At 40.2% G+C, this 27,293-nt stretch overlaps 1 protein-coding gene across 2 annotated transcripts in view; it reads right to left on the reverse strand.

Annotated features, from left to right (window-relative positions):
- ano1b (anoctamin 1, calcium activated chloride channel b) overlaps positions 1–27,293 on the reverse strand; it is a 76,308-nt gene that overhangs the window by 2,183 nt on the left and 46,832 nt on the right. For both annotated transcript variants that reach the window (XM_086028830.1, XM_086028829.1), the window contains 10 exons: positions 27,156–27,224; positions 26,838–27,039; positions 23,812–23,923; positions 23,478–23,535; positions 22,096–22,196; positions 17,335–17,477; positions 14,700–14,852; positions 12,402–12,454; positions 7,929–8,113; positions 6,573–6,678 (listed from right to left, as the gene is read on the reverse strand). In XM_086028830.1, coding sequence (XP_085884956.1) covers positions 6,573–6,678; positions 7,929–8,113; positions 12,402–12,454; positions 14,700–14,852; positions 17,335–17,477; positions 22,096–22,196; positions 23,478–23,535; positions 23,812–23,923; positions 26,838–27,039; positions 27,156–27,224 — 1,182 coding nt within the window. The remainder of the gene's footprint in view (positions 1–6,572; positions 6,679–7,928; positions 8,114–12,401; positions 12,455–14,699; positions 14,853–17,334; positions 17,478–22,095; positions 22,197–23,477; positions 23,536–23,811; positions 23,924–26,837; positions 27,040–27,155; positions 27,225–27,293) is intronic.

The following is a 27,293-nucleotide window of genomic DNA, read 5'->3' on the forward strand; positions in this document are numbered from 1 at the left end:
TGAAATCTGTTGCAATTATCTGAGAATTTATAAATTAGTCTACTATTTACTAACAAAGATTTTGAATATTAATGTTTACCATCAACTAAACAGTGAATTTGAGAAAACTATCCTTTTGCCTGAGCTAGATAAAGCCCTTATAATCCTTCTTGAAGATTATCTAGCACTTTTACTGTAGTAAAGACATTTAATCAACATTTAATGTGTTTACTATTTCAAATGCTTGTCATTTTCTGCTCATTTCCTGCTTTCATTTTGAAGATCGAGATCCTGTGACACATTTATTGTGCATGAGCTTTACATATCTCTTTAGTAGCCTAATTTGTTTAACTTGCTCTATTTAACCAGCTCTGCTCCTCACCTCAGATTGTCATTTGCCTTTGCAGTACGGTACTCTTCAGGATTTTTTTTTTTTTTTAACCTGAAACTATAATTAGACGCAACCTATTCTCTGACCCTGCCTGTTTTCCTGATCCCTGCCTCTGCCTAATCTGATTTGTAAGTCCCACCTGCCTGATTTATTGACTTTGGAAACCGCATTTGGATTTTGGACTATTTAAATTGACAGTAGATACCTGATCATTGGCTTTGGACCTGTCTTGGAAATTTCAGAAGCCTCCCATGGTTTAACCACAATGAGTCAAGGCAACAGCCTTGGAATTGAGCTTCGCACTCTTGCTTCCACCAGTGTTTACAATGAACCTTCTTTGAAAAATATGTGTTAAATTTGGCTGCAACAGATATTGTAACAGGGCTCGAAGACCTAATCATGTTTGTTACTCATATTGACCACCGGTTAAGGGAGCAGAGATGTGTTTGGGTTCTGCCGCCCCAAAGAACCATGTCAGGTTTTTGGAGAAGTAGGCCTGGAGATGCTACTACTCCATCTGTGGGACAGCAAGTTGCACCCATGCAGGTAGTTTGTCCTCGCTTTTCCACAGAAGAGTGGCAGCAACATTTCCGGAACAATCTTTGTTTGTATTGTGGCAATTCTGCTCATGTCATCAGAATCTACCATTTAAAAGAAGCAGTAAAATGAGGGTGCTCGAGTGGAGCGTCTGTTCTAGGTACAGCTCTCATTTGGGACGCAGCAACCTCACATTTTAGCTGTTATCATTGACTTTGATACTCTGGTGCAGACACTAAACCTATTGATGAAGATCTGTCCAATAAAGAGATTTTACATTAGAAACTTCAGAACCTTTAGGACAACCACGTGCTGTAGCACATTAAACAGCAGACCTCTACATCTATTTCAATTAAAATTTAAATTGGCCAATCACTTGAGGACAAAAAATACCAAACTTGACACTGTCTCCTGCCAGTTTCCTCTGCCTGATTAACAGTGTTGGGCAAGTTACTTCCAAAATGTAATGTATTACATATTACTAGTTACTTGCATGTGAAAGTAATACGTTTCTTTACAATATTACTGTATTTGTAGAGTAATGCGTTACTCAAGTTGAAGTTACTTTTAAGTTACTTTTTTGACAATCGGGTATTAATTTATTTAATAATGATTTCAAGACCTTAAAAGGAAAATGCAAATTTTTCTGCCATACTGTAGCTGGTAAAGTTAATTTATGAGCATATTTAACTATATAGTGTGGTCTATAATATTAAATGTTTAGACTCTATGGTGTGGTGGGACATCACTACCTTTGATCAATATTTGTATCAATAAGATTTATTTTTTAAATACAAATATTGGAACTGATATTTTGTCCAGTAAATAAATAATCACAGACTGTAAACCACAAATGAAATTATCATTATTCTCAAATTAATTTACACACTGGGGGCAGCATGGCTCAGTGGTAGAGTGGTCCTTTCCCAACCGGCAGGTTGTGGGTTCAATCCCCAGCCATTGTGACCATGTTGAAGTATCCTTGAGCAAGATACTGAACCCCCAGTTGTTCCCGATGCTGCGTCATCAGGAGGTAGATGAGGTACATTATGAAGCGCTTTGAGTACCAAAGGTAGAAAAAGCACTTTACAAGTGACAGTCCATTTGCCATTTACACACAAATAATAGTGATGCATAACATATAATCGATAATTGGTCTCACAAGATGGATGGATGGATGGATGGATAGATAGATAGAAACACAAAGACAGAGCATGTGTAATAAAAGCGAAAATATGTATTGAAGTCAAAACTGACCTGACTAAATGTTTTTTCCGTTTTCATTATTATTTTTTCTATTTATAATAATTGAAAGTTCAGTTAGTTCTAATTTTCTTTTACTACATGGAGACTAAGTTTCGAGGTGATTTGAAAAATATGGTAAATAAGAAACGATCGCATCAGACTCTAATAATGGCGTCTATTGTAGTTTGTCCGATTGATGGTGCCGTAGCGTGACGTCATTTGTCACCGGCAGATGATTTGCATTTTGATTGTGAACAGCCAATCAGAATCACTACGTTTTACATATGGCAATTGATGGCACTAAGTTCATTAAATCATATCTAAAAAGCACAGTGACTTAATTTTTTGCAGTTTATTCGCTTCGTTTTACTTAGGTTTGTTCCTGCTTGTATTTTGTGTCTATGGTTTGCATTTTATTTTATGAAACCGTGACAGTGATTATTGTCACAAACAATAAGTTCTCAGCGCTCTTGGCAGTTGTCAATGGTGTAAAGACAATTGAATTGCACGGTAGAGAGTTGACTCGTGCATTCACGTTGTTACATGAAGTTCCAAGCGCGACAGTAAACTTTTATTTAAGCATTGCTGGTTATAATAACTTGTGATCAAGTGATGTTATAAACAGACCCATTTGTTAAATGTAAAATACAGATGTCAACATATGTATTAGAGTCCCAAAATTTGTTACGCGTTACCTACTCAGTATCTGTAATAATAATACCACAAAATTCGGAGTAACAAGTTACATTATGTCAATACTGCCTAAATGTAATGTATTACTGTACTGCGTTACTTTTGAAACGCATTACCCCCAACACTGCTGATTAAGAGGAGGAGAATTCTGATTATATCTCGCCTCCCTCTGTTATTGTTTGCTCAGTCCAGCTGGAAATTGAAAGGCAGATCATCAATGCTTCAACTCATTGTGTCACATGAGGAGCAGATATGGACCCAGATACAGACAGAACACGGAAGTGGCAAATTAAAAAGTCTTCATATAAAAATACAATATAACAACAGGATGCAGACCACAAAAATACCAAGAACAGACAGCAGGGCTGGATGCAGAAGGCATAGAAGAAAGCTTGACAATGTGTCACTGAGCAACTAGAGCTTAAATACTGAGAGACATCAGGTCATGCCCAATACTACAGTCTGCAAAGAAAAGCTGTCTTTTGTCCAGGTTCATTCCATCCACTCTCCTGAATTCCACCTGAATTAGATGGCATAGTGTGCAGCTGAACGAGAGGCCTGTCGCAATGCCATTAGCCGTTTTCTGGACGACTGATTAATGAAAGGCTGATCAAAGACTCTATGCATCTCTGCAGAAAAAACAGGGCAAATTATTCCTACGTCGCGAACTTTGACTCCCACAAGGAATTATCCCACCTCTCTGCTCTTCCCTGAAGCAAGCTAATAACATAGGCCAATTTAGCGCAATCGTCCGAACACAGGTTGCTGATCGAAGACATAGGAACATTTCAGCAGGAATTTGCCACAAGCTCCTTGCTACACAGAATAATGATCAGGTGATGGAAAGTTGGGTTCCGGGTGAAAAGGCGAAACACAGCCGTTGAGTCAATTACTCCCTGATTGGAGGTGGAGGGATGGGTTGGAACAAGTGGTGACATCTGCGGGAAAACATGGGATATTGGCCAGACGGCCATTGTTGTGACGGTTGTGGAAAGGTTCTGAATAGATTCTATAATGTCCCTCGGGAGTTCATGTCTGCAGAGCGGTGCTCCCGGACCGTGGGCTGCTTGGGAACTTGTGTCTGAGTCTGCTGTGTCCATGACAGGTCAGAACATACTGTCACACGAGGAGCAGAAATTGGACCCAGATGCAGACAAGTGGCAAAGTAAAAAGTATTTACAAAAATACAAAGTAACAACGGAGAGTAGGGCTTGATGCAGAACACAAAAATACAGAGTAAGAACAGAGAGCCGGGCTGGATGCAGAAGGCATGGAAGAAAGCTTGACTTTCTGACATACACATCACTGAGTAACTCGAGCTTAAATACTGAGAGACATCAGGCTATGCCCAATCCTATATGACAAAATAAAGGTGACAAAATAAAGGACCATAGCAACTGAAAACTTCAAGGCACCAACCCAAAACACACAACCAGTCACAACACATTGTCCAAGTCCCCATGCTTGCCCACCTGGTAAACATTTTTCCTGGACCATTTGCGGCAAGTTTGCCATAAATCAAGACTTGCATGTTATGCAAGTGCATGGTATGCACCGCAGCCGTGGTCCAATTGAGATTTTGGTGGCCATCTCTTATAAAGAATGTTTAGGATTTCGTATCCACATGCCAGATCTGTGCCCATTCTTCATCCCTTGTCTATTCCTCCTGGAGAGCCCTGGAGATGCATCTGAGTAGATTTTGTGACTGGTCTCTCTCACTCAGAAGTTTTGTTCACAGATTTCCATAATGGCTCATTTTGTGCTGTATCTAAACTACCTTTAACATTTGCATGACTTACTAATGACCATAGTTTTTGACAGAGCTGGGCAGTCCGTCCTTGGGCCGGACCGGTCGGACCCTCCGGCTCGGCCGGATGCCCATTTTTGGGGTGGGGCGGGCAGCTGACAATTTTTTTAAAATGGCTGGACTGAGCATGACAACTGATGTTATAGGGATTGTGGTATTGCCCCCCCCCAGCCCCCCCCGCCCCCTCTTGTAATGGTATGCCTCAGTTGCAGGTGGGAGGCGCGGGTTATGTGAAGTGAAAATAAGGAAATACAAACACGCTTGAACGCACGTTGCTGTCTCACGTCTCTTCTTACACAAACAACTGCCACATTGATTCTCATGACTGACGCATTGTGCTGTTGGTGACAGGTCTGCAACACATGCCACGCACACATAAGGATTTGTTGCTGCTCTGATCGGTCCATTAAATCACATTTTGCGATGACATACAGTTTCCCACACGTAGAGGATGCCCCACGCAGCTCGTTGCTGCTGCAACGCAACTAGTTTAGCAGCTTTGTGTGTGGAAAGAATTTATTCACCCACGTTCTCCCTTAACCGCCACCTTCCAGATCTTTTTCGCAATAAAATTAAATGCATCGTCTCGTCATCTCGGTCCCTTTATGGTTGTAGCAGGCACAATATCCATTGTGGTTGCTGTCTTTTTGAAGCGACGTCCCCCGACTTGTTTCAAAACAACTTGTGTCCACGAGTATATATATTATTATTATTATTATTATCATTATTATTATTTATTATACATTATTTTAGTATATTCAAGCTGCGCGCAGCACTGACTCAAGGATGACGCAGCCACATCAAGGTGGAGTTCATGCACCTCTGTGGCGTCTTCCCTATTTCCGGAAATACGCCATAGCAAACCAGCTGTGTATAGTGGTTTGCTGGTATGCTTTTATTTTGAAGGCCGGGAAGGAGGGGAAGTGTGGAAAATAAATAAGTAACTTGACTACGACTTCTGGCTGTCTGTTGGAGCCAAATAATTATATAATACGACAAATCCAACCGAGGGGCTCGCAATGCAAGGAAGCACACACAGTTGGCTAAGTACTACTGGCGCATTTGAAGCGTGTCCACAGCGGGTTCAAATTGTAAATTAGCCAACTAATGATCTTTAAAAAGACTCTGCCGTTAGAGCATTTCTCCCGCGGCGACGTCAATCTTGAATGCTTTTTTTTTTTTTTTTTTTTTTGGGTCGGTGGGCGGAATGGGGTGGGGGCCGACAATTTTTATGAATATGGCCAGGGGGTCGCGGCCGGAAGGGTACCCAAGTCAAAGGTGGAGGGTCGCGGCCGGACGGGCAAAAAATGCTCTAGTGCCCAGCTCTGGTTTTTGACCACAGGTCCCAGTTCATATGCAGGTTTTGAAGGGAGTTTTGACAGCTTTAGGGCATTTCAGTCAGCATTTCCTAAGAACTGTACAAGCCTAAGTGCAGTCGGCGACCAAGACCTTCTGCATTAACTGATAAAGTCTACTCAGAGGAGAGGCAAAAAAATCCTCTAAAACAAATTAGAGCAGTCCAGTTGTTATTGATTCAGTGCCATGGGTATTTGGGCAGAGTTTTGCAACTGCCAAAAAAATCATGTGATGTGATGATATACTCTAAAATGATGTTTACCAGTATGCCATATAAACTAATCATGGGAGTTTGTTCCAGGTATCTCACACAACTTTTCATCAATACATACATAAACAGTTGTCTCCATGAATATTTGTAAAGTGACTACAGACGTTTTAAATAGTCTACAGTCAAATATGTGTGTCATTTAATCCTGGACCTGACACCCCTCACTGTACAAAGCATAAATGACAACCATTCACTGTCCAAGAAGTCTGGTCCTGGGGTGAAAATCCCATCCGCATACAGCACAATGTACATATAAATTTATGGCAAAATATCAACGTAAACAAACACGTTACCTGAAAAATAATGACAAAGGCCAGCCGAATAGCCAGTACTGCCCAAAATTCCTTTGAAATCTCATACGGAGTTGTTGACCAAGGTGGTTCTCTGTAGTCCTTGTATCTATAAATACAAACAGAACATATCGTATTTTGACTTGATCATTAATGTTTTCTCACTCAAGTGGTGGTATGCTGTTGAGAAAGTCTGCCCCAGAAAAATACAGTATTTACAGTACAGTATAAGATTATTTAGACAACTGACTAATGATTGATTACATTCCAAATAGACAGAGGTGGGCAATTCCATCAGATTGATGGAAGGTCCGTCAGTCCGTCATTGACGGAGGCCAAATTTTTGGAAGAATGACAACTGATGACAAATTTGAATAAACGCGAGAGACTAAGAGGTGCCAGCTAATTAATGAGCTAAGAGGTGAGAAAATAGCCTTGAATATTAGAGACAGATTTTAAACAGAAGTTATTGTGAGTCACGTTTTAAATGTCTATTTTTATTGTTGAAAAGAGAAGGGTTAGGAGGTTTATGAAACGATGTTTTGCAGCCCCACACTCCATTTCAGAATGTGGCAGTAATACACCAAAGCCTCTAAAGGACAAAAGAAGAAGTCATGACAACGTGGTTTAGGTTTCAAAAAGGATTTAAGATTAACTTTAAACCACCAGGAGTGTACTTTTGGCAACCATGTGATACAGGATTCTGGTTAAGGTGATTAAACTTTTAAAGTAAAACTTTTAGAACGTTTTAGAAGTTAAAACAGCGGCAGGCAGCCACCAGCATGCTCCACAGTTGAATAGATTGGCAAGTACGTGTAGGTTATGTGAAATGTATATGAGTGTATATATGTGTAAAGCTATTTGATCATGCACCATATGATGTAGATACTAGTCATGGTTTTCCATTTTAATCAGATTGGATTTTTCATCTGTTGGACTATGACGTGTTTTTTGGGGAGTCGAGCTGTACTGATGGACTGACGATAGATGTACTGGCAGAAATTTACTGATGGAAGCTATGACAGAAGCGTAAAATAACATGACGGGCTGACCGACTGACGATTACAGTTTGGTTTAGCTTATAAAAATTACAGACTGACGATGACGGATGCTGACGGATGATGAATGACGGACTGGCAACATTTTATAAATTTCCCACCTCTGTTAATAGAAGTACTATTTAAGCATAGTGATTGACATTATTCTTTATTTTAGGTTTTGGGATTAGAATTCATATTTACTGTTGTTTTTAGCCATAACTTGTGCTGGCTGGAGAATTTTAGACCTGGGCTGAGGTGATAAATTTGATCTGTTATTGCCTTCTTGCAATAACACCTTGAATTGAGATTGAGTTCCCACCTGCATATCTCAACTGCATAGCCAAGTTGCATGGGATCCATGGGCTCTTTCCCATCCTGGAAATTGCTGACATTGAAATAGGAGAGCGTATGGTTGACAAATCCATGCATGGTGCCATCAGGACTGTACATGTACTGGTAGACCATCCGAGGTATGAAGTCTGAGGTGAAGGAGATGACAAATGCCTGGGAATTGTACGTGATTAGGTGTTGTTAGAGGTGCTATTCAAAGAGTTGGTACAAATGGGAGTAATATGACTGTTAAACAATACATTTTGTATGTGTTAGACAGTGACCATACAATATACACACACACAGAAATTATACAGTATGTGTAAAATTAATTAACACCCTTGCCAGTGCCTACCAGTTACATTGGCCGGGTTGGTTTTCCAACCCTGTCAATTACTCAGATTCCCCTGACTGTGAATAGACAACCAAATTCAAATTGTGAAAGTAAATTAAATTTGTTTTTGAGGGACGATCAGAGTATCAATCATTACATTTTACTGGGTAAGACTTTTATGTGGTCCTTCCTGAGCCATAGGGTTAGGGTTAGTCCATGACAAACACGCCCTAGTTGAGGGACCGGACAAACCACGGCTTAAATGACCCCATGACAACTAATGCTATTGGGTGACGTTTTTCCTCGCCCGGACATGGGTCACTGGGGTCGTCCTCTGGTGCCAGGCCTGGAGGTGCTGCTCGATCGTGAGGACCTGGTGGAGAGGCCTGCACCTGTGGGACCTGGCTGGGCACGGCCTGGATAAGAAATGTCCACCTTCTCATGGGATCATCTCCTGTGGTTGGGTCCAGAGCTGGCCATCGCCTAACCGTCACAAAGTTCCCGTCTGCATATTTAGCCGACCCACATGGTCCCAGTCAGTCCGAGTCAGCCAAACTCGAGTCGAGAACGGACTTAAGCTGTACCATGTCACACGCAGGTGCTGCACTCCTGACACGCAGCCAAATAAAGAAAAAACAAAAAATAAAACAGTGTTCTATACCTTTCGGTCACACAGACGCAATGACATGTGCCCCATATTGTTTTTATTTCACCGATCACCATGCTATGCTTGTGTGTGTGCCTGGCGCTTTTATTTGATATTTTTTCATTATTTAGCAGTGTGTCTGCTTGTGCGGTGCCTGCGTTTGGCTGACTTGGACCGACTGGGACCACGTGGGTCTAAAAATGCAGATAGGAACTTTGTTATGGTTAGGCGATGCCCAGCTCTGGTTGGGTCCATTGAGAGCTGGGGAAGAAAGCTGGGTTGAAAGGTAGAATTTTGGTGATGGCCGAATTTGGTGACCTTTGCAGTGTATTCTCCAGCTATTGAAACTAGCTCTTGGAATGTGGAATGTCACCTCTCTGGCAGGGAAACAGTCTGAGCTCAGGTGTGCAATGTCAAGAAGTTCCGATTTGATCAGATCTGGGAAATTCAGTTCCAGAAAGGAAAAACCCCGCTACAGATTGGCTTGAACCACAGGTGCTTCTAATCAACTGAGCTCGTTTACCTGCCAGTTGAGCAGAAGCACCTGTGGCTAAAGCCAAACTGTGTCAGTCTTGCCCCGACACACATCTTGGGTCCTGGTACCAGTCCTCCTGAGAGGATTTGGGCTAGGGCTGGGAAAAAAAGTCGACCAACTCGGTTGTCGACCATAAAAATTAGACGACACTCAAACATCCATCCATTATCTATACCGCTTATCCTCACAAGGGTCGCGGGGCGTGCTGGAGCCTATCCCAGCTGTCTTCGGGCAGTAGGCGGGGGACACCCTGAATTGGTTGCCAGCCAATTGCAGGGCACACAAAGACAAACATCTGCACTCACAATCACACCTAGGGGCAATTTAGAGAGTCCAATCAACTTACCATGCATGTTTTTGGAATGTGGGAGGAAACCGGAGTACCCGGAGAAAACCCACACAGGCACAGGGAGAACATGCAAACTCCACACAGGGAGGCCGGGGCCGGGATCGAACCCACGACCTCTGAACTGTGAGGCGGACGTGCTAACCAGTCGACCACCGTGCCGCCACACTCAAACATATGCCTGGAAATTATAAGGAATAATTTTAAAACCATATTTGAATGCAAAGAACCGTGTTCGGTGTTTCCACCATATGTCATTATTGCGAAGTAGAAATGAGGTCGCTTGGAAATGAGAACACAGGGACATAAATGCATGACTTTGAGCCGTTGGAAAGGTTGTCCGGTCGGTGTTGTGCCAATGTAGTAATGTACTACAATGGGTAAAAGGTAGGATGTTTAGGTTTTTTTTACTCATTTTTTTACTCATTAATTTATGTAACATGTCCTACCATTGCTCGATGCTGTTCGTAGACTACACATTGTATTGGATTTATTTTGCAATTAACTTAAGTTAAAGCATCTCGGCCGAATTTACAGTAGCTTAGCATAGCTTGTTCCAAAGTGCCTCAACAAGGCGAAACAATGACCATGTTTGAGTTTAACGTGATGTGACTACTGTGGGAAATGTCTACAAAACATAAATAAGGCTTGATGGTCACTCGTGAAGCATATTTGTAAAAATTCCTCATGTCTGCTGGCAATGAAGCAGCCGTTAATGGCCGTGAGAGGCACTTGTGCTTGTAAATGACACAAGACGCTGGCTTATATGAAAAACACTATTAAAATGTTCTCTACTTAAAGTAAGTACACAGTAAATTTTGTAGAGTACATTTTACTTTAAAAAGACTATATTCGGTTCCAGTCTAAACAGAGTACAATTTACACTTCAAAGAGAGTAAAATATTCACAGTAAATTGTGCTCCAAGTAGTGGATTAATTGTACTCAAATCAATTTTTATTTAATCAAAACATAGGATACTCACCCACATTTTACAATGGCTAAGTTTATATGGACAAAATTTCTTGAATCAGATTAATTTAATTTAAGTTTAATAGAGTTCGGATTAAAATTATGATTGGATGCACTGTTTTCATGGACAATAAAAATATTGATCTGTGCATGTTAATCCATCAGACTTTCAAGCGGAACAAATTATTTTGACGTGTAGATTGACCAAATAACCGGAAGCAGTAATAGAAGTCAGAAGAAGTCAGAGCGACTTCCGTGTCAACAAAACATTGCTCCTTTTCTTTCTACTTTTATCGCTAGCGTTATTTCGCATGTTTTTCCCATTTGCGCAGTTACATCGAGTTAACACTTCCTAACGTAGCTGCAAATGCACCAGTTCAGTCTTGCGCCTGCCATGTCTTTCGCTCACTCTGCTTTTACTAGCTTCTGAGAATAACAGAAACACGTATACTGACGTCACAGACATGCGCGGTAAAGACGGTTTGTTCCAAAATGGCGTAATAAGTGTTTTCATAAACTACCTCTCTCGTTCGGAATAAAATTCCGGAATGGGCTTGGAATGGGCTTGATCGGGTCAGAATATTCCGCAGGGGCTTTGTACATGAGGCATTTTTTATTCTGATCAGGCATTTAATCCGAATACCGTATTTTCCGGACTATACGTCGCTCCGAAGTACAAGTAGCACCAGCCATAAAATGCATAATAAAGAGGAAAAAAACATATAAGTCGCACTGGAGTATAAGTCGCATTTTTGGAGGAAATTGTGCGTTTAGTACACATCATTTCCACCGAGCTACGATGGTAACATTTAGCTAACATTCACAAATGTAGCATACAAGAAAGACTATGTCACTTCGGGAATGCTGGACGAAGCGGCTGGAGAGGGAAGTCTGGGCTTTTCTGTTAAAGTGGTAAAGCTGCTGCCCCTGCGACCCGCAGGATGAGCTTAACATTGGCACTTATATAATAGGTTTGCATGTAAAAATTACATCAGTACTAAAATGCCCCCCTCAATAGACTCATTAGTGATCTAAGGGCTTTTTTTGTGATTAGATTTACGACAAATTTGCCCGCCCCTTTTTGGGGCTGGGCTTGTTATTTTTTCGGTCTCAGCAGTCTACGTCATGGTAGGGAGCCAAGCGTGCTAATATTGCTCGCTTTGTCAGTTCTGTTTTCTAAAACGCCGACCGATCGCCACCAACCCTAACCCTAACCCAATTGCAAATTACTACTCTTGTCCACTTCAACCTGTGAAAGTATAAAAGTGTTCTACACAATAGTTTGGATTTATTGACATCAAACGTGATCTCATCATGATCACCTCGACAAAATCAAAACTACCGTGGCTGAAGCAGACAAGCCCAGGAATGCGTACACGAACCCCGTTATATTTCGTACATTTAGCGACGCTAAACTCGTGTCAACTCTCGGGAGGCAGATGGCGACTGGCAGTGGGCAAGCAATCAGGCAAGCATGGATATTTATCCCACCCTCTTACCTCCCCTCCCCAGCTAACAGTAGGATAATAGTACAGCTAATAGCAACAACTAGCTTCAGGCCGTTAAAACAAATATAATGAGCATAATGGTTTAAAATACAACATGAAGTAAAAGTTACCGTTTTTACTTACATTGATAATGACAGCAACTTTGGCAACTCCTCGTAGGATGTTGTACCATATACCTGAAGAAAAAAAATTTAATATATATAAAAAATGTAATACCTGGATTTCTGCATTGTCTGCTAGTCACAACAATTTGTTTCTATGTTTTTAAGGAACATAACATGTAAGCATCTGTGCAGGGTGGGAAAGGGATGTGAATCTTTGGTAATTTGGTTGTTTCCTTTGGCAGCTATATTGTCAACCAAAAGTTCCCCATAGTTGCAGATCAGCCCTGCACAATGGTCCTCTTTACAAAACGTTTTGGGTTCAGCAATATTAGGATGTCTTGTGTGAATCGTTCTCTTGAAGTAATACCATAGCATCGTAATGACCTTGGGCTGACTGGGGCATCCAGGAAGCCTGTTTTTTTTAATGTTTTTCTTATTATTTGGTTGTTGATTTTTTTCTGTGTTGTTGTAAAGGTTCACCTGGAAGGCTGATGGTAATAATTTCCCTTGCAAAATGTCTTAATAAAAACTTGGAAATTCATTTTGACATCAATGATAGCATTGCATCCACACCCCGAGACAGAAAATCAGCCCCAAAACATGATGCACCCACCAGTATACTTCAATGCTGGGATGGGGTTTTGATGGTGGTGTGCTGTGCCTTTTTGTGTCCATTCATAACATTGTGATGCACACAATTGAAGCTTGGTTTGACGTTTCCACACAATATTTTACAAGCAGTGCTGTGGAAAATTCAGACACTCTTTCTTCTAACTTCTAACATGCAGCATTTTTGTACAACAACAACAAAAACAAGTTGTTAATGGGAATTGTAGATTCTAAAAGGAAAAATTATGCCAATCACTGTTCTTTATGAGCACTTCTATTAATAATGTAATCAATCAGTAATCATCCATCCATTCATTATCCATACCGCTTATCCTCACTAGAGTCGCGGGTGTGCTGGAGCCTATCCCAGCTCTCTTCGGGCAGTAGGCAGGGGACACCCCGAATTGGTTGCCAGCCAATAACAGGGCACACAGAGACAAACAAACATCCGCACTCACAATCACACCTAGGGGCAATTTAGAGTGTCCAATAAACTTACCATGCATGTTTTTGGAATGTGGGTGGAAACCGGTGTACCCGGAGAAAACCCACGCAGGCATGGGCAGAACATGCAAACTCCACGCAGGCCGGAGCAGGGATCGAACCCACGACCTCTGAACTGTGAGGCGGACTGCTAACCAGTTGATCACCGTGCCGCCCAATCAGTAATCACTTATCTAAATAATCTTGTACTGTAAATATTTTTCTGGGGCAATTTTTGTACAGCTGTGGTGTCATCCAATGACACTAATCTTTGTTTAATGTTTTACTTATTGTACACTTGTCAACAGATATGTTAGCATGTGCCAAAGATTTTTGAGTCTTTACTTTTTGGGCATTCGGGAAACATACAGTGATACATATTGTATCCAACACTTGCTGCCTACAACTCCTCTCAAGCTAAGCCATGTGTTTAATTTAGCTACAATACCCATTGTAGCAGACATGTTTATTTTTAAGCCCAGTGGAGGGAGGAAGGGGGGTCGGGGGAGAGAGAGAGCGGGAACAATGCATGTAAATAATGGTCTCTTTTGTATTTTTAGCTTCAAGAGACAATGAGTGAAGTACTTGTTGATAGAAAACTGTTATCAAACATTTCTTGAGTGGCAGTATGTGCCACCGTTTTGCGAATAGTAAACTGAAAACCAGTGTTTTTTGGGGGGAAAGGCAACTTAAACCAACACCTCCAATTTTGTTTAATTTACTGTACTCTACTTTGCTTCATTCCAGACTCTGATTATCTTTTGAAGAAATAATTCTTAGGGGCTCCCGCACTTTTTCAACCTATACTATGAATGTTTACGTAGTGTGTTCAATAAAATCATGACAACAAAGAGAAACCAAGAAGACTATTTGCACATGCCACCATGATGTCATTTTCCGGTTTCGCACATGCATTGATAATCTTAAGTAAATAGCTGAGTATTATTCATAAAAAAAATTTTTTTTTTTTTTTTTTTTTTTTTTAAATATTTCACTTTAAGAAGAGCGATGAAGATGAAGCTGTTCATCTTCAAGAACAAGAGAGCTTGTGGAAGACCAAAGAGAAAGTTGATAGATGTTATCAGGGAAGACATGATTGGTGTTAAGAAGTGGATGCAGAAAATAGGATGGCACACTATGGTGACCCGTAACGGGATGGATGGATGGATGGATGGATGGATGAAAATATGATCATAAGATTTTAGGTATATTGTTGACTACCAACCAATGTCTTTGGCTCTTGCTGCCACTGGTCTTCGCAACTCAGTCACAAACTTCTTTGCATCAAGTCGTATTTCAATGATGTTGTTGAGCAGAGCAAACAACGGAGCCAAGGGGAAGGATGCCACAAATAATGTGACAAAACCAAACTGGATAACTGGGGAAAACCAAGACAGAAGAAGATATATTAGTGAATGAATTATGAATGCATTATTTGTGATGACTTTATTTATGAGGACTCTGTGTCAGGGGCGGAGCCATGGGTGGGTGTGGGTGTGCACAGGCCCACCCAGATTGACACACTACCCATCCAGTGAGATTCATGAAGGTCGTGGTGGTGCAGTAGAGAAACGGCGCAGACAAGAGGTGAGGAGTTATTTGCACGTACCTACAACACCTACGAATGGTGATCATGAATTGAGCCGTTGAAAAAAAAAACACTCGTAAAAAGACTGCTGTGCTCTCTGAGTTACTGCCTCTGTCAACTGCTTCTTTTCCGAGTTACTGTATATTGGTTTGATTGATAATCTCAGAAATGATTTTAATGCTGCTCTGTTAAATGCGCTTTACTCCGTAGCACCATTAAGACTTTAAACTCGTCCTCTGAGGCCTACTCCGTGGTTTACTGAAGAAACCTGCACACTTAAACAAACATGTAGGAAGCTAGAGCGCGAATGGCGTGTGACTAAAATTGAGGTAAAATTGACTTTTTTTTTCGCGGAACATTGACACTTGTTCGATGAGGGCTTACCTCACTCTCTGGCGGCTCTCTGACAACGTACGCGACTGCTTGGGAGGCAACTCCGCGACTTGAAGAGCGATGCAGGATGGACGCAGAGAAAGGAGCTAAAGCTGTTGTGCTAACACCTTTTGTTTTAACGACCTGAAGCTAGTTGTTGCTATTAGCCATCCCATTATCCTACCTTTAGCCGGGGAGTGAAGAGGGAGGCGTAAAGCTCCAATCTGCCTGCTGCTGCTGCAAGCCGCCGTCTCTCTCCTGAGAGCTGATACAAGTTTAGCGTCGCTAAATGTCCAAAATACAGTATAACCAGTCGGGGTTTGTGTGCGCATTCATGCTCTTGTCCGCTTCAGCTTGTGAAAGTGGAGGAGCAATCGCCACAGTATTTTTGATTTTGTGGAGGTGATCATGATGAGATCACGTTTAATGTCAATAAATCCAAACTATTGTGCAGAACACTTTTATACTTTAACAGGATGAAGTGGACAAGGTACTACCCTTGTGCATTTGCATTTTGGTGGCGATCGATCACCGTTTTAGACAACAAAACTGACAAAGCGAGCAATATTACCAAGCATGCCTTCCTCGCGTGACGTAGACCGCTGAGACCGAAAACATAACATAAGCCACGCCCCTTTTTGGTGCATGGAAATTTGTCGTAAACCTAATCACAAAAAAAGCCCTTAAATGACTACAGAGTCTTTTGAGGCGGGCATTTGAGTACTAATGTCATTTTTACATGCAAACCTATTATATAAATGCCAATGCCAAACTCACCCAAGTGTCTCTTTAAATATTAATTTATCACTCCCCTCAGGCACTGTACCACCAACTTTTAAGGCTGCTGTTATTCGACCTCTACTTAAGCCGCCAAACCTCCATCTGGAGTACCTCAGTAATTATAGGCCAGTTTCAAATCTCCCGTTTATTGCGAAAATTCTTGAAAAAGTCGTAGCGCAACAGCTTAGTGACTATATGACCGCTAATAATCGATTTCGAACTGGACATGCAGACTCAATCAAAGCTGAAAAGCCTCCTTGAAAGTCCGGCAGGTGGGGAGTGTGTTGACTGCTGTTATGTTTTGTAAATTAGTGCCATCTAGTGGTGGATTTGATATACTTGTAAACTAAAAAAAACAAAAACAACAACAAAAAAAAAAAGGAAGTCAGTTTGCTTGCAGAGATGGTTCTCATCACGTCATTTTCAGAGCTGGGCAGTCCGCCCCGGGGCCGGACTGGTCGGATCCTCCGGCCCGGCTGGATGCCCATTTTTGGGGCGGGGGGTGGTGGTTGACAAATTTTAAAAAAGGGCTCGACTAAGCAAGGCCGGAAGTGGATTTTAGTCCGGCCCACTAATCGGCCCAAATGCGTGTGACGTGGTCGCAAGGCAGCCAAATTTATTCTCAGCCTACTTGGTGAAAGGCTTCTGTTTAGGCTGCCGCATTGATTCACATGACCGACGCATTGTGCTGTTGGCGACAGGTCTGCAACACATGCCACGCACACATCAGCAATTGTTGCTGCGCTGATCGGTCCATTATGTTTGTCATTATTGCTGTTCGGTTAAAAAGAGACGTGAATGTATGATTAACCAGACAGAAAGTACATATTATACTGACAAGTAAAAAAGAAAAGTTATTCGAACAACTTTGTTGAAATGTATCTTGTTTGAATTTGAGAATAAGCACATTTGTAAAAACTTCTGTCACTTGTAGTTTCACAAGAAACAAAGAAAAGAGGTGCATGAAACCTGTGAACACAACTTTTTCTCTCTCCAGTGCTGTATCGTTCTCGAATGTTGACAGTGACTGTTAAGTCCGATCCTCATTAACGTGAAGTGGGAGACAGTACGCTGTGTGTACATGTGTAAATAAAATGATAATTTTATATGTGGTACTCACTCATTTCCATATATTCAGGTGTTAACCCTGAAAATGGCTCCAGGAAGCGGTCGGTTTCATATCTCTGCAACTTCTTCTGCCTCTCTTCCTCTTGAAAAGTGCCTTGCTTTGACTGGATGTAGCGAATAAGCTTCTTTAGCTTGCTGAGGAATGCACAAATGGAGATAATTTGATATTTCAATGCTTCCAATTAGAAAGAAATATATTGGCCCTGTTGATTTCACTCATTTACTAACTAATTGGTTCATATTTGAATTTGTGCTTATTCTGCGAACAAATTTAGTACATCCTCAGACCATGCGTGTACACAAAAAACGTCAAAAATCACAACTTTTATCCCATATATACAACGTATTGTAACTGTAGACATATATAGACAGTAATAATAATTTTAACAGTAATAACATAATTGCTGAATTTGCTGTAATGAGTTGACACTTCTCATGTTTATCCTCGTTCTTTTCAAGTGCTTGTACGTGCTCGTGTACGAGTGCATGGACTTATGAATTTATATGATAATGATATTCACAATAAGTCCATGACTGGGTGTATCCGCCGTACTCTCTGTTGCTGACTGGTACTCAAGACCAGACCGCACGTGTACGTTGGACCCGCAAGTCCATAGAGCTGCTCCCAATAAGGCTTCACAGTTTTTGTATATCAATGCAGTAGTCCAACATATGCACGTTACAAATCTAGAACAACATTTCCAAAATTTAACTTGACAAACGACCGTCAAAAAGATCCTATAAGCATATACATCGCCGCTGGCTTCCACGTGACGCAAACTCAGACTCAATGTGATTACATCAACTAAAAATGCCACAAAATTGTTTCCTCAAAAAAAAAAACTACAAATGCCTCTTTGCTGGGCAAAATGTATCCCTTACTATTTATTTTAACAACTTATGCACAGTTTTTTTTTCCGATCACCTCATAATTAAGTTTTTCTACCCAGTAAATTTTGCATAGTGCACAGTCCTCTAAAAAGACTGGATTTGGTCCCAGTCAAAACAGATTATAATTTGTGCATCAAATATGTAGAGTATTTTATAAAATGTGCTCTGAATATACAAAATATTTATTGTTTATTGAGAATTTACTTTGAACATTCTACTCTCAAATTTTACTCTGTTTAGACAGGGATCATGTGTCATGTGTCATCTTCCAAACCGCTTATCCTATACAGGGTCGATCCCACGCTGCCCGCACACAACTCAGGCGTGTGTACCACTACACTATCAGTGACCTCCTAGACAGGTATCAAATATTGAGTAAAATGTGCTATACGAAATTTACTGTGTATGCGTGTTTTGTGTCCAGTATTTTCTTTGGTATTTACTTTCGAATAATAAGAACCTTTTGAAAATAGGATAAAGACTGAGAAAGTTTACAACGTCTCTCGGCAATTGTTGTATTTATTTTTTTAACCTCTGCGTATTGGCTGAGATCCAACAAACTGATGCACTTTCCCGGGGGGGGGGGGTTGATGGGCGGAATTGGGCATGGGTTATGCAAATTAGGGCGCCATGGGCATGCGCTGTCAATCAGGATGAATTGTGATTCATCAATATACTGTATGCACATGTATGCCGTACGCACGTGTCATGAATCCAATGATGATTTTGCATATATGCTCAATTTGTGCGCAGAGTATGAACCTTCCAATGCATTTATTAGTAAATGAGGCCCATTGTTTAGCGTTAAATGGAATTTGAAATACATACATTCTGATTTTGACAAGTAAAACTGGACAAACAGGCCATGGATTTTTTAAAACAACATTATTTTAAACATTCTGTTGTTCAGTGTCCAAAATTTAAGTCTATTGGTCTGGACTGGTAAACTGATTGAAAAGCAAATGTCCATTTGCACTCATAATTTTTATCTGAGCTTCCTTGGTTGCCCTAAAGTGAAAATAAATGTCTTCTAAATTTGGTAAATCACAGAGAGTGTAAACAAACCTGCCAAATTTAAATGCTGAATGATCACATTTGAAGAAAATCGCCATGTATGTGAAATGAGGCTGCAAAATTGTGACTGCGCTCCTAAATGCTATGGACATGTCTGCTGAATATGCTCAAACACTACGCACCGCTCAGTTGTCAACTTCCAATCAAACACCACAACTGTGACTTGGAACAGTGGCTGCTACTTCGTCTTTCTAATGCCTACACATAACCACATGTTTTAGCCATGAAAATATAGCAGTCACGGGACTTTTCCACACTGTGCTACCTTTGGGTGCGACCAAGCAGCCATGCACTGTCAAGTCAGACTTTTTAAAATCCCCCCTAACCCCATCCTCCCTCTTCTATCTTTCTCTGTGTGAAATGTGCGCACTCATGACTGACAAGGATATGCTCTAAAGTGGCCAGGTCAGCCTGAAGCCGCAGTCCACACTCTGGCTGTTAAGTCAGGCTTTTTCAAACATTTCTTCCTCCCTCTCACTCTTTTGTCATTATCTGTGTGACATGCCCACACTCACAGCAGACACTGAAGTGCTCTAAAAGAGACCATGCCAGCCCGTAGCCCCAGTTCACACTAGCTGTGAAGTTGGATTTTCGAATTCCACCCCTCCAGTTATTGGAGGAACTTGGAGTGACTTGTTATGCATAAAGTCTTCATTTATTGCTTATGTATTACATTGAATCATTTGAATGCAAATTTTTTTTTACCAGTGATAAAATATCATAAAACCTTTGTCCATGATAAAAGATCAATAAACTGTTTTGTCACTAGGCCACAACAAATGGCAAATAACCCGTTTAATGGACATTAAATCCTTAAATCTAATTTCCCATTGCGGTAATTTTACCGAATTAAAATAAAGGCCGCAAGGCCTAAAGTAGCAAAAATTAAACAACCAAACTGGGTGACGATGAATCAGGAGATGAACTCCAAGCTTAACAAGGGATCTTCAAAGTTTTTTGGTTGAAGCTGAATCACCATTTATGGCCCATTTCAGCTGTTGAGCGGCCACATTTCCTCAGTGTTTAAAGGGTTAAAGTCTCAGCTAATGTCGTTTACCTGCTATTGGAATGTGCTTTCTAGTGGATTTTCAACTGTTCCTTTTGGGGTCAATATCTTATTCCTAGGGTACTAGTAGCTATGGAACTTTGAAAGATGAATGTATCAAAACGTTTAACATAATTACGTTATGTTGTTGTTTTTTTTTCCCAAAACGACAGTAGTTTCAACACGGCAACATTAAAATTTCTGTAACTTCATCAACTTTTGAGGTACCTCCATGTATGATATATAATTTTAAAGGGAGTTAAGTGTAGACTTACAATATATGAATCTCAATTTGAATTTTTTTTGGCCCATGAGGACCTTTTAGTCAGAACTGAATACATATAGATGTTTGCCCTGTTTTAGCCACACCCCAAAAAATTGAAAATGGAAAATTGAAATAATGAAAAATAGTTGAACGCTAAATTTGAGTACTACATAGGTCTCAGTATTTGCAAGTTTTCAACAATTGTCTTCAAACATGCATAATGTATTCAAAAACAAATCTCAGAATTACAGGGACTTTAAACTCTCACATACAGAATTGTTGTATAGGAAGATTCATCTAGCTTTTCAAGATGTTTGATGTAGTTGAGGTCCGTGTAAGGTAAGTACTCGTTTTATTGCATGATTGCTTGGCAGTGACTTTCATCACAACAGTATTCTTTACAGTGGGACCAGTTGGTTGACACATTTCTGCCAGAACAGATACATTCAGGGGAATGTTTGAAATACAAATATACAGGGGTAGGTATAATATAGCTAAGCAGTTCTAAAAAAAAAAAGACAAAACACGTACAATACTTGTTGTGTTATTATACAAAATTATAAAAATCCAGGAGGTGGGAATTCCGTCAGATTGACAGACCGGATGCCAGTTTTGCTGACGATTGACACATGACGGAACACTAGGGATATCACAATATCCAAATGTCACAATACAGTAATATCACGATATGAACCTTGTGATACAGTAATTATCACGATATTGTGGAGAGGTTGGCGATATATAAAAAGCTCACGATACTGTATAAAAGCTCACGATATTGTAAAAAAAAAAAGTCCTCATTTAAAAAAAAAAAACAAAACATCACAATATTCTGTTTTTGTACATAATAACAGCATTCACAAAGAAATAGGCTTGGCCAGTCATGGGCTCCTACTGGCGATTAGGGTGGGTCTTAAACATAGGTGGCATCAAATTAAACTGCACTAATAAATTAACCACTTGGAACTGCACAAATGGAAAACAACTTGGGCTTCTAAACAGATTTGCTGCTATTAACAGTGTGACATGATGACAACGATATATTGCGGCAATTTTAATATCGCGATATCACGATATTGCTGATATTGTGGCATCCCTACGGGACACGTTTTAAAAATGACGGACTGACGGATGACGAAAGTGGGGTTTCATCCATCAGTGTAATCGACACTAACCACGTCCGTCACTGTCGGATTCCCGTTCTTCTGACGTTCTTGCGGGGGACCGACTGACAAACTGCCGATTAAAATTCAGTTTGTCATGAAAAATGACGGGCTGACGAATGACGTGCGGGTACCCTGGCCGCTGACGGATGACGAATGACGGACCATCAAAATTTTGTGAAATACCCACCTCTGTAAAATACATTCATCATATTTGTCACTTATTTCACCGATGTGATACTACTGTATATCTACTTTTGCACCCCCCTGTATTTTTACTTCAAGTACTAACATCAATATGTGATGAAAACTTACGGTATTCCAATCTCAAAGAGGTTGTTCTGAATTAGCTGCTTCCCCAACATGGTGATACTCAGCTGAATACACAACTCCATCAGACAGCCTCCGTGAGTACACTGTGAATCCAGAATCAGGTTGTTAAACAGCAGATCGATTCTACTTTTCAGTGTCAAATACTAGGGGTGTAACGTTACGCTAAATCACGTTTCGGTTCGTTTTTTGGGAAACTTCGGTTCGGTATATTTTCGGTACCAAAAAACAGATTTTTTTTTTTTTTAAATATGTTTATTTTGAAAAGATGACAAGTAAACTGTACTTTTTTTTTTTCGAAAAAATCAATAAAAGCAAACCATTCAGGTGATATTCTAAGAAATTACACCAGAATAAAAAATACACTAACAATAAAGATCTCTCTATTTTGTCAATTATTAAGACACTCAAATCTTTAAACACTCAGCAGCAACAGCCTATGATACATCTAAGTATTCAAGTTAAAACCAAGTTGTCATTACAATACAAATATACACTTTTTGTGATAAAAGAAATACATACAATAACAGTTACAATTATTGCTAACTACATTAAAACTATTTTTATAATAAAAAAAATTAAAAAGTCTTTATGAAATTTTGTACACTTTTTAGGCATTGAAATCTTTGAATGTTCAACAGCATATTGTAACGAATTGGGTTATCTGTGTTGTGGTAGGATTCATGTGTTGCTGAGTTGTGATGTGACCGAGGTTTATGAATGCATCGTACGACAAGCGAGTGGAGCAGCGGAGAAGGAAGAGCGCGAGCAGTTGTACTTGGATTAATAAAAACGTGATAGTTAAACTACGTCTGACGGCGTGTTCCTGGAAGATGATATGATAATTCTCGCTATTTAAGTTTGACGTTTTGGGCTAAAAAGACTGCTTGCTTCCTCGTCTAAGAAACATTCACAGTTGGATGATGCAGTGCATGTTAGACGTGCTAGCCGCAACATAGCCGCCGATTTCATGTAGCAATGTCGGCACACAACTTTCCGACTTATCCGCGCAGCTTTCCCCATCGGCGATGGGGAACAGGAAAGCCAGAATGTTCCCAAACAGGAGACCGCAGTGTACGCGGGGACCTTCGAGCTCTGGCTCTTTTCTGGCGCTCTCTTTTGTGCCGCCACACTCGTCTCACGCATGCAACAGTCAGCGTACGTGCATAAACTCGCGCTAATAAGTGGACCGAACCGAACATGCCATACCGAAATGTATTAATACACCCGAGTGTACGTTACACCCCTATCAAATACCATTATTTATAATGTGTTATGGATAAAAGAGTGCAACAATATTTTCAGTCACATAGTATAGTTACAAAATTTGTTTTGTTATTTCTTTTCTACAGAATCACAGGCCTTACCTCTTCCATTCTGTATGATTCAAACACATACAAATAGTTGCCTGGTCGACCTACCAGCCTGATAAGAAAAGACAATGAAAGGATTGCAGTATATGTTTAACTAATGAAGCATTATTCTTTCTTTCTTTCTTTCTTTCTTTCTTTCTTTCTTTCTTTCTTTCTTTCTTTCTTTCTTTCTTTCTTTCTTTCTTTCTTTCTTTCTCTCTCTCTCTCTTTCTTTCTTTCTTTCTTTCTTTCTTTCTTTCTTTCTTTCTTAAATTCAGTCTCTAGCTCTACAACGTGACAAATGAAACCATGGAATGAAATAAACTAAATTTGCAGAAAGACCACCTACCTTCCCCTGAAGAATGCAATGTAGATGATTGGTGTGAAAGCATTGACAAACTTCAGAATGAAGGTCTTAAATATGAGTCTCTCCTCAAAATTCTTGTCAGTTTTTGGAACCTCTAAAATAGAAAACACACTGGTTTGCAAGTTTTTCACTTTCAAGTAATGACATCGAAGGCGCTGCGCAACGAGATGGATATGACCGTCCAGCAGGTGTCCCCGCGTTCGGCCTCCGCCCCCACCACTTGAATCTAGCAGCCGTTTCTGTGAAAGCCAAGTCAAGCCGACCACCATAACAGTTGTTCATACTACGCAATGCGCCGCGATGCTATCAAACTGATATCCTCACAAGTAATACTATGTTTTAAATGTCTCCCACTTCCAACAGACCTGATTCAGAAAAAAGGTGAGCCCTGATTGGTCATTACCTGAGCCCTGAGCAACTGTGATGTCATTTTCAGGCGACAGCAAGTGGCAAAATGGCCGCCCCCGTGAAGAATAAAAATGGGCAGATTTTCCTGCTTAATATATATTCCACAAATGTAGTATTAATCTGATTATTATGTTTATACTAGTAGGGCTGCAAATAACACATTATTGTTTAGAAAACTTTTAGAATGCCTTTCCATTGTTCATCGTCTTTATTTCCTTTCAAACTTCTCACTTACTCATCATCGCTACTTCTTGGCCCACCACAATTGCCAACACAGTCCCGTAACTATCGTTAATCAGCCTAACCTGTTTGCACATCATTTCCATCTCTGTCCACATTGTAAAGAGCTTTCTCTCCATCTTAACTGTTGAAACTGGCTTACATATCATCGTATGCCTCTGGTTTGGCCTTCACCATCTCTACCTTTGTCCTACACCGACCACATCTATTCTTGTCTCCTCTCCTTAGTGCTCTCAGTGTTGTAGTTCGTCTTAGCTAACCCCTGTCCTTGTATGCTTTCCTGCACTTACTGGTTGCACCACCAAGTCTCCTTCACCCATTTCCTACCAAACGGAACACCTAGTACTTTCCTACCTGTCTCACCTCTTCTTAAAAAACCACACAACACTCTTCCTCTTCTCAGCTTCCACCACACAGTTCTCTGCTCTGCCTTTGTCTTTATAAACAAACCAAACACATATTTTTCTTGACAAGAATATGTTCTATGCAGCCCCACTCATTTAAACACGTCATACTGATTGATATTGTGTTTGTGGAATATGAGTTAAGAAGCAAAACCACCCGTTTTTATCTGTTTCAGGGGGCAACCATTTTGTCACTTTTGTCGACTGAAAATGACATCACAGTTGCTCAGGGCTCAGGTAATGACCAATCATGGTTTAACTTCAGAAAACAGGTGAGCCCTGATTGGTATCTACCATATTTTCTGGACTATAAGTTGCGTTTTTTTTTTTTTTTTTTTTTTTTTTTTTCATAGTTTGGCCCGGGGCGCGACATACTCTGGAGTGACTTATGTGTGAAATTAATTCACACATTGTTACCTGTATATCATTTCACATGTTTTTTTCACACTAAATCGCAAGAGGGGGCTCTAGACTAGGCATCCGGATGGCTTCTTTAAGCAGTCGTCCCCAAAATATTTTATGCCCCGGACGTGTTCATGTAATTCCCGGCCCGACCCGTAACTATTCACCGTCAGCGGGGGGTGCGAGTGGTGCCTAATACGTCTATTTGATTTACTCATTTGCTAGCTTGTGCATTTAATATTTGCGTTACACAACGGAGATGCTAGCTTATGCATTTAGTATTAGCCTTACGCGACAGAGGCAACTTGGCTTTCGGGCGGGGTTGTGGGAGGTCGGGTGTTGTGTAATATAACGTAAGCATACCGTTCAGCCTGTTGTTGCCTCTATTCTATTTTTATATTAAATTGTTCATCATTTAAATTTTAAATGACATGTCTGTTCTTGGTGTTTCATTTTATCAAATAAATTTCCTCCAAAAAAGCGACTTTTGTAGTTTTTATATAGTTTTTTCCTTCTTTATTATGCATTTTATGGTCGGTGCGACTCCGGAGTGAATTATAGTCAGGAAAATACAATACCTTTCTCCTAATCATTATGTCAACCAACTTACTAGATGCTCCTGCCATAGACCCATCATTCAAAGTTCCAACTTTCAGCTCTAATTTCTGTGGAATTTGCTTTCATCCTGTAGGTTAATAGCACCTACAGGGTGTTTGTACTTAACCCTGGCCGTGACCAATCTGGTGTAAAATTATTTGGATGAACATTCATAATAATTGGCAAAGATTTAAGACAGATGCTCTTCCTGATGCAACTCTCTCCATCTATCCAGGCTTGGGACCTGCCTAGAGTTGGCACTGGCTTATTCCCCCGGTTGAGATGCATTTTTTCTGCATTTAATATTTCAATATTTATTTACGGCAACTATTTTGAGTAGTTATTGTTGTTTTTTTTCCCAATATTAAATTATTTTTCCATTAATTGAAAGATAAATATAGAGTTAATTATCAATACTGGGATCTATTTCATTAATGAGTCTTTTTCTCCTTCTAATCTAGTGTTTTCGTGCACTGTGGTGTCCAGAAAAGCAAGTTCTCTCACAGAGTATTCATCCAGAGCAATGAAAGCAAAAGTGAGTGAAACATTGCAAGGAAATGCTTAGCTGCATAAAACACTGTTAAATATGGATGACAATGTGTACATTGGAACTCCACTCTGTTCATGATATTGTTTGTTTTGCATTTGGAATGAAAAAAGCAATCGCCTAAAATGCTCTTACTCTGTGCAAAGATTCCCCACCCCAGAAAAAAAAAAAAAAAACACAAAACAAAGGGCACTAATTTGAGTCTTGTCCAGAAGACGGTGTGATTTAGTTGTCATGATTTAACTGGACGCCTTCAGATGAGAATGTTGCTGTGGGTGGCTGCCCATATGAAAAGTAATTGTTGACATTTTCAACAATTACCTCTAAAACATTTGATATCAAATGACAGCATTCACTTAACACAATGAATCAACACTCTTTTAATGGTTCGGATATTTAATTATACTTACCTAAAACAGTGAGCCATCGTGCCACAGCTCCATACACCTCATCCAGTATAAGGATGACCACAAGGTTGATAATGGCTGCTGTTGTTTTGACAGTAAGTTGTACATGGTTCCGTGTCACTGGGTTAGAGCTCATATGAAGAGCAGCTTTTGTGGAGATCCGGTATAGGATCACACCAAATACAATGGCAAATGTAACACCGATCTGACAACACAGATATTCACATTTATAAATATAATGTACTGTATATAATTGTATGTATCTACGTATTTAGTGGTACATCACAATCAATAACGAATATACAGGTAGTAACACCTTACCATCAACAACATTGTGACAATATTCGTCATGTAGGCAGGGAGGCGATCTCGACATGTCAGCTTTTCCATCTGAGAAATACACCAACTATTGAAAATGCTGATTTTAATTTGTTCATTTTTAATTAGATGTGGTCTGAG

The sequence above is a fragment of the Filicampus tigris genome, chromosome 4, assembly GCF_054856515.1.
Source record: "Filicampus tigris isolate MCC_2025a chromosome 4, RoL_Ftig_1.0, whole genome shotgun sequence".
In the NCBI taxonomy this organism is placed as follows: domain Eukaryota; kingdom Metazoa; phylum Chordata; class Actinopteri; order Syngnathiformes; family Syngnathidae; genus Filicampus; species Filicampus tigris.